This window comes from Colobus angolensis, unplaced genomic scaffold (assembly GCF_000951035.1).
Source record: "Colobus angolensis palliatus isolate OR3802 unplaced genomic scaffold, Cang.pa_1.0 Scaffold517, whole genome shotgun sequence".
Taxonomy (NCBI): Eukaryota; Metazoa; Chordata; class Mammalia; order Primates; family Cercopithecidae; genus Colobus; species Colobus angolensis.
Window position 1 is genome coordinate 992,733 of NW_012118677.1, and position 11,932 is coordinate 1,004,664.

An 11,932-nucleotide genomic window follows, 5' to 3' on the forward strand; every position below is an offset into this window, starting at 1 on the left:
TGAGCCAAGATCGTGCCACTGCACTCCAGCCTGGGTGACAGAGCAAGATTCCATCTTTAAAAAAAAAAAAAGAAAAAAGTCACTGGTATCACTTCTAGGCTCCCTTTGAGAGTGACTGACTCCCAGCTGTGTCCCACTGAGACAGTGTGAAAGGTGACTGAGAACATTATTTCATTTTCAGGCCTGGAACGAATGCTTAAAACGTACGCCAGCAACTCCTCCTTCTCTGATGCAAAGAGCCAGAAAGACACAGCAGCGTTAATGGATGAGGTAAATGTTTGCAGAGTACAGTTTCCTAGATTTAGTGATGAAAGGGTTATTTTTAGAATACTTGTTTCTGGTCCGCTTGGCCTTGTTTGCCTTTCCTTTCTCGTGACATAGAACAATCTAGTGGGAGAGCTTATAGGGTCAGCTTCGTAAGTCATTTGAGGGATCTGGAAAAATCCAACTACCTAGAAATGTTTGCTTTGGTGTCCTAGGGAAAGAAGTGTGTCTAAAATAGTATTCTCTAAAACAGTCATTCTTTAAGGGCCTAGAAACCATGTGCACTTTAACCCAGTTAAGAAAAGTGACAGGAAATACAGGATCTGCATTCAGAAAGGCCTGTATTTAGATTTAGCTCTGCTGTTTACAGGGACCTGGGGCAACTTTACTGTTCTCATCTGCAAAATGGGGATATTGGTACTTACCTCATGGAGTTTTTGTGAGAGTGAAATATTATTTAGTAAATGCTAGCACAATGCTCACAGGAGGAGCTCAAAAACTAGTAATTTTTATTAAGATGGTATTTTCCATTCATCCCTCTGCTGATCTCAGGGTTATCGGAGAATAACAGGAGAAAGGAAAGACGTGGCTGCACAAAGGGAAGAGGGCTGTCTGGGGTGTGAGGCAAAATCTGGGAAACCAGGAGCAACTTTGGAGGCGAAGTTCTTTGAGGGTGGGAATTGGGGTGGGGAGATGGTAGAAGAGGCAGGGAGGTGGGCCTCCTGGCCTTTGTGCTGAGGGTGTGAACTCTAGCCCCATAGACATTTGTGGGGACTGATGGACATTTTGGCCACTTCAGAGGAACCCACGTGAAAGGGGTAGTTAACAAAAAGCTGATGAATTTTACATAGGAATAAAAATGAACAGATATATGGCACCAGTGTGCAACATATGGGTTTCCGCTGTGATTAGAGATCAAGAGTGGACTGGGGTTAATCTGAGAATCATTTAAGGAAGTAAATTTTTTAGCAATGTTTTGAAGGATACAGGAATCTGGGTGTTTTCTTTTTCTTGCTTATAGCCTAACTTTCTTGTGAATGTAGGTACCTGATCATTGTACCCAGATTGGCAATTTCAATAGTTCTTTGGTGAAAGAAGACTGATGCAGTGAGGTATCGCTGACCTAGTTTTTAGATAGGCTTTCTTGAGTAGGGTGCTGTTGCAGAAACAAGCCTGACACTTCTTACGAAAAGAAAGGCCTGTATCGTGTGCACTTGGGAACAGAGGTCTAACATACCTGCCATGACCTGTGGCTACAATTTTTATGAAATTATAAAACAGATTGTAGGACATTTTCTGTGACCGCACAAACTGTTTTAACTATTCAATGCAAATAACATGTGCCAAAATAAAGTCATAAAGAGCATTTCATGATGCCATTGGGTTATACATTTATTCCTTTGGCTGTCCTTGCACAGAATTTTGTCATTATCATTACCAGCATACATCTATTAGGGTCATCTGGGCCCTCTCACCTGAAGCACACAGTGGAGGACACGAGGAGAGAGAGGATCTGACCCCGGAACTTCCAGTGTTTATGATCCAGTGAAGGAGCAACTGTGAACCTTTAAGTGATGACTGCCAAATATCCGCATGATTTCATTACGCATGCTCTGCATCTGGGTAGACAGAAACTAGTGATACTGGTAGATTTTGTGTCACTTAGGGAAGGTTTCTAGGATGAGGAAACTTTTATTTAAATTCTTCCTTATTTCATTGTATCTTGGTCCTTGAAGTGCCATATTTGAATCAAGAATGTTCACAAGCAATGTCATAGGAGAAATTGTTGAGAAAATTGGAGTCACTTAGATTAAATACTGTCTTTAGATACCAGAAAGAGGGCCACATACAAGAGGAACTAGATGTGCTCTATGAGACTATCAAGTGAAGGTCTAAATAGAAGGCATGGGGGAGCTTTTAGTTTTGTCTTAGGTAAGCCTGCCCACAATGTAGTGGATTCCTCCGATTAGAGACTTTCTCCGTCAATTGGACGTCTTCTGTCCATGGCTGTGACACCCTGGCAGGGATATTAGGGTTAAGGAATTCCAATGCTGGAGGTGTGGGGGAGAGAGGGATAACGGTGATGAGGGGGCTGGATAAGCAGGACCCTTCCAATGCTTAGATTCTGTTATTTAATTCACCTTGGCTGGACCCAGTCTGACAAGGTAATTAAAAAGTTTCTAGTTCAAGGTCAAATCAAGAACAGAGAGAGACTAGGAGTGTATCTTTAGCTTGACTTATTATTTTTATGCTCAAATACCCTAGAATATTGTTCCCAGTTTCCAGAAGTATTCCTGTAAACTTTGTGGGTAATATGAGACTTCACCTTCTCAAAGAACAAACAAACCTCACATTCAATTTCATTTGATTCTATTGATGTTAACTCAATTCTGTTCACAACATTGAGCATTGATAGCTCACTTTCTTCATAGACCACCAAAAATCTACCTTCTATAATCAACACTTATTCCCTTTCTCATCCCTCAGCAGAAAATTGAGTACAAGCTCTTCATTGCCATAAAATACCAAGGTTTCCTGTTTACCCCCAGAGTACAGAGTGAGACACACTCAACAACTAAAACCACCCTCTAGACCGCTTAAAGAGTTTATTCCCCCATTTTTTTTCCTTCGGCATTTTCTATGAATCTCTGTATGAGTTAAATGTGTACTTTTCTAACCTTTGTTATTTTGAAAGTTATTCTGATATTCCTGTACAGTTGTGCCTCATTTACTAGACATTTGCTCACATGGCCAAATGATGTATCCACAGAACAATTTGAAACTAGACCTTTTGGAAGCGAACTCCTACAAACTGTCATCAGTGTTAGCAGAACTTGAGCAGAGACCTCAACCCAGCCATCCTTGCAGTAACTCCATCTTCAGGTGGAGGGAAAAGGTAACATTCAAGGAGACTGGTTGTAAGTTCTTGATTGGGCCTGCTGGGTGGAGTGGCTTAAAGTAGCATCAGGGCAAAAAAGATGTTAGGAATTCTATGTGATACTAATATTCAGACACTTAATAAGATAAATGTTTTTATTTCTTTTGAGCACAACAAGAGCTAGACACAACCGAATACATTTGTGTACACCAAACTTCTATGAGGAGCTAAAAAACACTTTCAATGTCTTCTGGCTCATCATACCTGAATTTTATCCTTTGGATGTGCTTTTACAGTAAAATTTCTATTAAATTTAAATTTTAATATTCATACAGACCTAAATTATAAGATTTTGTGGTATGTATTAGTCTCATCTGTTTAACATGGTGCCTAATGCAGATAATGCATCAATACAGCTCTGAAATTCACATACACCTATTTTCCTAGTGCTGCATTCCAGGCGTGGATGAGCAGGTGAACGTACATGGTAGCTATTGCTTGTAGCTATTTTTGTTACTGATCAGAAGGGGGAGCCATAATCATCTTGTGAAGGGACGGTTTTCTAAGAGGCTCAAGAGCTCAGAAACAATCTCAGTCATTTAGAGGGTTGTGATCATTTCACTTGCATTAAGCCAACTAAAGTTGTATTTGTAAAAGTAATGTTATGAATGTTACTATTTGACCTAGACACACAGGTTAGAATTGGAAACACAGGCTATAAAGTACAGTAATTGTTTAATTTTGAAAATATTAAGGCTTCAACTCAAAACTGAAACACAGTAGGGCTTAGAAATCTATTTAATTATTTATACCCCTTAGTTAAAAAACTTCCAGTCCAGGCGCAGTGGCTCATGCCTATAATCCCAGCACTTTAGGAGGCCGAGGTAGGCAGATCACCTGAGGTCAGGAGTTTCGGACCAGCCTGGCTGACATGGTGAAACCTGTCTCTATCAAAAATACAAAAATTAGTCAGGCATGGTGGTGGGCACCTGTAATCCCAGCTACCAGGGAGGCTGAGGCAGGAGAATCACTGGAAGCCAGGAGGTGGAGGTTGTAGTGAGCTGAGATCATGCCACTGCACTCCAGCCTGGCTGACAGGGCAAGACTCTGTCTAAAGAAAACAAAAAAAAAAATCTTGAGGAAAGCAGCTATAGAAGAGTTAATTTTCATGAATGTTTATGATAATCGTGTTATAAAATATGACTTTTTATACCATTTGAACAGGAGCATACTCATAGCTATGTGAAAATATCTCGGCCTTTTTTAATGAAGAGATTAGAGAATATTGTGAGCAAAGCATCTTCTGGTGGGCAGAGCAATCCAAGTTCTTCAACTCCAGGTAATCCCATGCCCACAATCTTTTTGGCCTGGGTCCTACTGGCAGGGCACATTGCTACATTTAAACTTATTTTCAGAGCCACTTTGACCTGTATCTGTTTAAGGAAATTTATATTTCCATCGGGACTGATTAATTTGTTAGACTCTGTAGCTTTATGTAAAAATGGGAGAAGTTAAGAAGAGTAAAGGGTTGGGAAAGTATTTTATAATATGAGAAGTTGCCTCAGATATCAGATGGCTGGCATCCACCTTATTCAAATGGCCTGTTATTTGCCATCCACATAATCACACTTAAACCATTGTGAGGAGCTTTGTCGCTCTGTCTCCATAGCCTCCTCCAAACTCCCATAAGAAGCCTGTCCTCTCTGCGAGACACATAGTGATCCAGGTGGTTTGCCAGGGCTTGGACTCATGGCCCACAAACCCCCGTTAGCAGTCATCTGACTTCAGTCATTCGTGCACCCACACACCACACTGCTCTTCATCTTTCAGCACACACACACACATCACTATCCCTGCATGTTCAAGTATAATTACCATAATCTTGACTATCTAGTTTTTAAATTAGAAATTGGTTTAAAAAAAAAAAGAACTTCAGTAAAACCAGGACATTATGGTTCACACAATGTATTAAGGAGTCACCGCTGCATTGTTTGAGAAACAGTTCCATACATAGCTAGGGATGATAACACGCACATGCCCCAAATATCCCCTATTTATACCTGAATGGCAAAACTAGTGAATGTTTTCCAAAACATGCATGCAATGCAATGTTTTTCTCTAGACTATTTCATGTATTATAATATAGTTTTTGGTTATATAACATATGCAGTCCATACATGTAGAAAGTGCATCATAAATGGTTTTTGAATCAAGGAATGAAATTATGTAAAATTACAAACTTTCCTTTTGAGAAAAATTTAATATATTGAAACTCCGCACCACACTGTTAAATAACCAAAGAGCTTCAGCTCATATTCATTTGCCTGCTAACACAGCATAGTAATTACAGCTTAATCTATTTCAGTCCCTGGTGCAGCCCAGCTCAGCAGCAGACTTTGCAAGGCCTTATATTCTTTTCAAGCCAGGCAAGATGATGAGTTGAATTTGGAAAAGGGTAAGAATCATTCTCAAATATTTTAATTGCCTTCCCATATTGAGATTCTTAGCATGAATAAAACCCTTAGTGTGGCAGCCTTAAGAGTTACTACCATGTCAAATCAGTTCACCCTTCTTGAAAGATAAGCACATCTAAAACAAAAGCTCACATAATGATAATAGCTAACACTTATTCTGTTTTCTATGTGCCAGACATTGTTGCAGGCATATTGTCCAATTTAATATTAATGAAACCCTTGGAGGGTTTTATTGGTTATTCCCATTTCATAGCAGAGGAGACTGACACACAGAAAGGTTAGGTGCTTTGGCTAATGCCACAGGCTATGGCAGCGCAGGATTTGAACTTGGAAACACAGCTATACTCCTAATCACAATGCACACTGGGGTAGAATGTCAGTAATGGAAAGCGATTAGAGGTGTACCCCACCTTTTTATTTTCTAGAAGCTAGACCTGCAGGAATGTGAAGTGACTTCCTCTCTCAACTTAGTGAAAGTGCAAATTCTAGAACCTGGGTCAGCTGACTCCCAGCTTAGTGCTGGTCTCACTTACTTCTCAGAAAAGCTTTTTATGTCCAGTCTAAAGAATAAGACCCCCTTCTTTGTGTCACAGAGTTTTACTTAACATGGAAAGGTGTTATATAGTGGCTTTATAATATAAACCACAACATTATTAAAGAAAAAAGTCTCCAGCCTCAACCTTCATTATGTGTCCAGTTAGAAATCACGTTTGGATGTTAGTGCTAAGACAGAGATCTGGAAACGGAAGGGTTAGTGAGAAAGAGTAACGTTGTGGGGGAAAGTATATTATCCAAAACAAGGACACGGCTCCCAGAGCCAGTGGAAAATCAAGATACATTTTGTAGCCAAACGACAGGGACACCGCACATTTGCTATTTATTGGGTGTTTCCTTTACAGCATTTGCCAGTCATCTCTCCCCAGGCAATTACTTTTCTTCCTATGTGAATAAAAGACATACTTCCCAGATGCCACCTAGAACCCATGGATGCTGCATTTGAGTTACATCATTCACAATAAATTGATTATCTTGTTTTCAGTTCTCTGCTGGTTGCAAAGCCTGCTCACACTTTATATTCTAGGTAGTTTCTTTCAATGAAACATGACATTGGAGGCTTAGGGAAGCTGGCAATACAATTTGAAATCATTTGTTGGAATTCTTGTTAATTATGTCAATTTACTGACCTGAGAGAATCCATTAAAGGCAGAACTTGGAGATTGAGAATGATCTCCTTTAAGAATAGTGATTTATGACTAAGAAAAGACAGAAAAGGAGTTAAGAGTCTCCTTTGTCTTAGAAAGAGAATTGCTGAGTAAGAGTGAAGGGAAGACTGAAAAATCACCTCAGAATGACGCTAAAGAAAAAGAAGCTCTTGGATCCTGAAGGGGGCAGATCTTTCTACTTTTATGACAAGAGCCATATTTCTTGTCCAATTTGCTATGGAATTCTCTTTATTTGAATCATTGCTTTAAAAAATATTGTCTCCAAATTGATGTTGTATTAAAGTTGGCTAAGTTGTTGAACGGGGAGTTACATTTCTATGCAAAGTTGTGAGTTAAGCTTTTGGACTGTGAAATCAGGTATAATGCGGAGGCATTGTCTTGCTCTTAGGAAAACACTGTTGGTGAGACATACTTATAGCAGCCAACATGCCAAAGTATCATAAACACCAGCATGTGAAACCCTCCAAGTATGGACACCAAGAGAGTTTGGTGACAATCCATCAGCTACATAGAAAGTGAGCCAGGCAGCCTAAGGACATATGACTCAAGGTGATTTTTTTTTTTTTTTTTTTGAGACAGAGTCTCGCTGTGTCACCCAGGCTGCAGTACAGTGGTGTGATCTTGGCTCACTGCAACTTCCACTTCCCAGGTTCAAGTGGTTCTCCTGCCTCAGCCTCCTGGGCAGCTGGGACTACAGGCGTGTGCCACCACACCCAGCTAATTTTTGTATTTTTAGTAGAGACGGGGTTTCACCATGTTGGTCAGGCTGGTCTCGAACTCCTGACCTTGTGATCTGCCCGCCTTGCCCTCCCAAGTGCTGGGATTACAGGTGTGAGCCACCACACCTGGCCAATCCTGTTTTTAAGTAATTATTTTATCTCAGTTGTTCATTATCCTACTCTTTTTAGTATCCTCTGGATTATGCCTGCTTTATACACAGGTGTTTGATACATTTGGCTTCATCTGAATCAAGTGCAGAAAATGACACTACCAAATAACTCCTTGAAGCAGAACCTCCTTAAAACTCTTACCAATCGGGCCGAGGCATGTGTTCACATTGCAGAGACCCATTTGTCTTAACTGTGTATTTTCACAGGTGACATTGTGATTATACATGAGAAAAAAGAAGAAGGATGGTGGTTTGGATCTTTGAATGGGAAAAAAGGCCATTTTCCTGCTGCTTATGTGGAGGAGTTACCTTCAAATGCTGGCAACACAGCTACAAAGGCATAAAACAAGACTCTGAACATACTACCTTCACACTCTGTAACCAACAATACAGTGTGGTTCAAATAAGAATAAAGTGCTATTATCTTTACAGGTTTTTCTTTTGAAATGGATGGAGTTTTACCTGCATGTCACAGCACTTTGCATTCATGATTATTAGCTTGAAACAGTCAGATAAAACATGGATGGGTGGAGACAGACAAGGAAGAGGTTCCTTGGTTCCTAGAGTTTCCGAATTCTAGGAGACCCTAGAGATGATCCAGTATAACCCCTGGTGTCACAGAAAGAGACTGAGTCCAAGGTGGGTTCAGCTGCTTGCCTGAAGTCACAGAGTTATCTGGTAGACAACAGCGGTGAGGACTTAGATGTCTTTTTCCTCTGGATTTGGGTGGCAACAGAGCACAGCAGGCCTACAACGGGGTCAAGTAGAGCCTGGGAAATGAGGAATACAGATCAATTCCAAGCAGAGAGACAGACAATCAAAACACCAATGAGATCAACCCAAATTAGGGGATGGAAGGATAAAAGATCCAAAGAAAGGGTGGTAGACAAAGGTTCAGCTCCCAGGCTGAGGGCCTCCGGGCAGAATGCAGTTTCATCCTAAGCCAATGATCTTCTGAGGCAGTTGCTTCATATATACCCCCTGCCCACCACCAGAGCTGCTCTTAGAGTGAGGTCAAGTGTGAGCCAGAGATGGCTAGAGATATGAGAACAAGAGCAAATCGGACAGGAAAGGGCTAGGAGGGAGATAGTGCCACAAATTTCATGCCTTCTTGCCCATTTGGAAACCTCATTTACCAATTCAGAAATAAGGAATTCTGTACTTCCCAACTAAGTCATTATGGACGGAATATCCTAAGTAGCTTCCTAATGGAAGGACTTTAAATGATAGTGGATTTCTAGTTTGAATGGAAAGTTCAGGAAACCAATCTTCACTATCAAAATGGAATATTTAGGGTGAAGAAAATTTATGGTACTTCCTCAAATGACCTATCATGGACAAAGGTTGGGAATGAGAGAGGCTAGGCCCCGAAACTACTTCCAAGGGGAACAGTTTAGAGTGAAGAGAAATGTTACAGCAGCTTCTTTCAGAAAATGACCTAAGTTGGCCTGGAGATCACATACTCCATTGATTGGAAGGTCATGGTCTTCATGAAACTGCTGGGTATGTTTTTACTCTTGTGTCAAATAGGCTGTCCTTTAGAGCTTCAATACAGGCATTAAAGGAATAATTAAAATCCATCCCATTACTCTCCTGCCCCTGACCTCCCTGACCTCTTTTTTTAAAAAGTTCATCAAATTTTATACTTTCTTTTTTTCTTTTTTTTTTTGAGACGGAGTCTCGCTCTGTCGCCCAGGCTGGAGTGCTGTGGCCGGATCTCAGCTCACTGCAAGCTCTGCCTCCTGGGTTCACGCCATTCTCCTGCCTCAGCCTTCCGGGTAGCTGGGACTACAGGCGCCACCACCTCGCCCGGCTAGTGTTTTTTTTTTCTGTAGTTTTTTTTAGTAGAGACGGGGTTTCACCGTGTTAGCCAGGATGGTCTCGATCTTCTGACCTCGTGATCCGCCCGTCTCGGCCTCCCAAAGTGCTGGGATTACAGGCTTGAGCCACCGCGCCCGGCCAAATTTTATACTTTCAAGAAGAAATTTTTCAAACTGAGGACTATATTTTGCAAGTCTGTACCATTACACTCCTATAGCGGAATATAAGTAACACAATAGATATTTAGATACAGATATTAGAGTTGAAGGAGCACAAGTAAAATTTGTTATGTGAGACGTAACTTACAGCCCAGAACAGCTCAGAAGTTTTAATGCCATCCTTAATGGTGTCTTAATGAAGGCTTTCTGCAAGTAGAAAGTTGGCTGGATAATAGGCCATTAGACCATGAACAGAAATTTTAAATTTATATTTCCTTTTCATCTTACTTCCTTCCATTAAGCCTTGATGGATAAAAAATTATGTAGCAATTGACTGCAGCCTACACCAGACGATTTTCTGTGGAGAAAATCATCATAATGGTAGTTGGACCCCAAAACTCTTTGAAAGTAATTTTCAAAGAAAGACATCTTTTTTTCTTCATAAATCAGTTGTGTTTTATGAAAACATAAATGGTTCCCCTGTTTTGGAATGTTGCTGCAAATTATTTTTGCATCTGACATATAACTTTTAAGCTTCAAAGAAATACTATAAACTAGATGAAACACAAATATAATTGGATATAGCGGACTTGTTGAGTATCTTTTTAGTAGGGCAAGAAATTTCTGATTAGATAGATGGGGATGATACTCCAGAAAGATTTAGTGCATATTGTGGTGAACATTAATTATGGGCTGAAGTCTCCTATATAGAATAACTTTAATGTTAGTGCTTTAAAACTATTAAATGGACTTTCATAATTATACTCCACTAAATTTTGTATGTCAGGAAGTTTTTAGTACCATTGACAACCTGAAATATAGGCCGCAGAGGCCAATATTGAGCACAATGATGTTACTCTATTTTTTCTCCTTTCTAGTAGAGGAAAAGCTGACATATCCATCATGCTATCAACCAGAAAGATTTACTAATTTCATTTTTCTGCATTTTCACTTACCCATAATAATTAATATGCCTAATGACAAGGCATTTTAATCACTTAAAGTGCCTTATGATTCATAAAAAATGTAATATTCCATTTGGGGGTAAATGTTATTGTATAGTATTATAAAACTTTAACTGATCAGTAATTTGAACACAGTTTAATTTTGTTCTCCCCCAAGATAAAACCCGTCCGCTCCCAAAGCCTTGACAGCCTTGAGGGGTAATCAGCCTGGCTGGGAGAAAGAGAAGTGGGTTAGATCAAATAGCGGCACACCCTAGTGTCCTCTGCAATCTCATACAGGAAGATGGGCTTGGGGTTGCGGGGCATGAAAAGGTGGGACTCAGACTTGGATCAGAGAGTGAGGACACAGCAGAGACGAGCAGAAACCTTTTACAGAGAGAATGCAGCTACCTAGATAGAGCTGAAGATGATGGATGAGGGGAATGTCAAAGGTCCCAGGATGCTGTGATCCAGCATGGAGGATCTGGATCCCTGGACTTTCTGCTGAGCAGCAATGGAGACAGAAGTGAGAAAACCAGTGAGCTAGAGAATCCAGGTTGTGTTTATACAAATAGGAGGTCAGTTCCGGGAAAGTGAGGGGAAGTATGGGTGCCTGAGATCAGGGACATCCTGCTGAAGGGGCAGAGCCCTAGGGATACTAACTGGGTCAGGGGGTCAGAGGAATAGGAGGAAAGCAGCTTTGCTCTGAGGTTGGAGTAAATGGACCTACAGAGAATTAGGGTGAAAACCTCTTTCTCAAAGGAACTGTGGAACTGGAGAAGCAGACCTAGGAGGGGAAGCAAACTGAACTGGTTGGAGACAAACTTTGGTTTTAAAGCTCAGGACTAACAGAGGGCTCTAGGTCAACAAAGGGAATCATATCAAGGAGCACCTAGAAGCATGCCACGTATATGGGGAAACTGAGCTTTCCTCACATGGGGCAAATGGGAGTTGCTTTCTTCAGTGATTCTTCCAGTGTGGTGCCTGGACCAGCATACTCCTCACACCAGAAGTAGTCTTGGCCGGGCATGGTGGCTCACGCCTGTAATCCCACCACTTTGGGAGGGCAAGGTGGGTGGATCACTTGAGGTTAGTAGTTCAAGACCAGCCCGGGCAACGTGGCAAAAACCTATCCCTACTAAAAATACAAAATTAGCCGGGTGTGGTGGTGCATGCCTGTAGTCCCAGCTACTCAGGAGGCTGAAGCACAAGAATGGCTTGAACCCGGAAGGCAGAGGTTGCAGTTAGCTGGGATTGCACCACTGCACTCCAGCCTGGGTG

General features: G+C 41.0%; 1 protein-coding gene across 3 annotated transcripts in view; it reads left to right on the forward strand.

The window, feature by feature from the left end:
* Window positions 1-8,157, forward strand: part of NOSTRIN (nitric oxide synthase trafficking) — a 63,010-nt gene extending 54,853 nt beyond the window's left edge. For all 3 annotated transcript variants that reach the window (XM_011960592.1, XM_011960593.1, XM_011960594.1), the window contains 5 exons: window positions 182-270; window positions 3,035-3,160; window positions 4,367-4,481; window positions 5,508-5,597; window positions 7,936-8,157. In XM_011960592.1, the coding sequence (XP_011815982.1) occupies window positions 182-270; window positions 3,035-3,160; window positions 4,367-4,481; window positions 5,508-5,597; window positions 7,936-8,072 (557 nt within the window). In that variant the 3' untranslated portion in view covers window positions 8,073-8,157. The remainder of the gene's footprint in view (window positions 1-181; window positions 271-3,034; window positions 3,161-4,366; window positions 4,482-5,507; window positions 5,598-7,935) is intronic.
* Window positions 8,158-11,932: the final 3,775 nt, after the last annotated feature.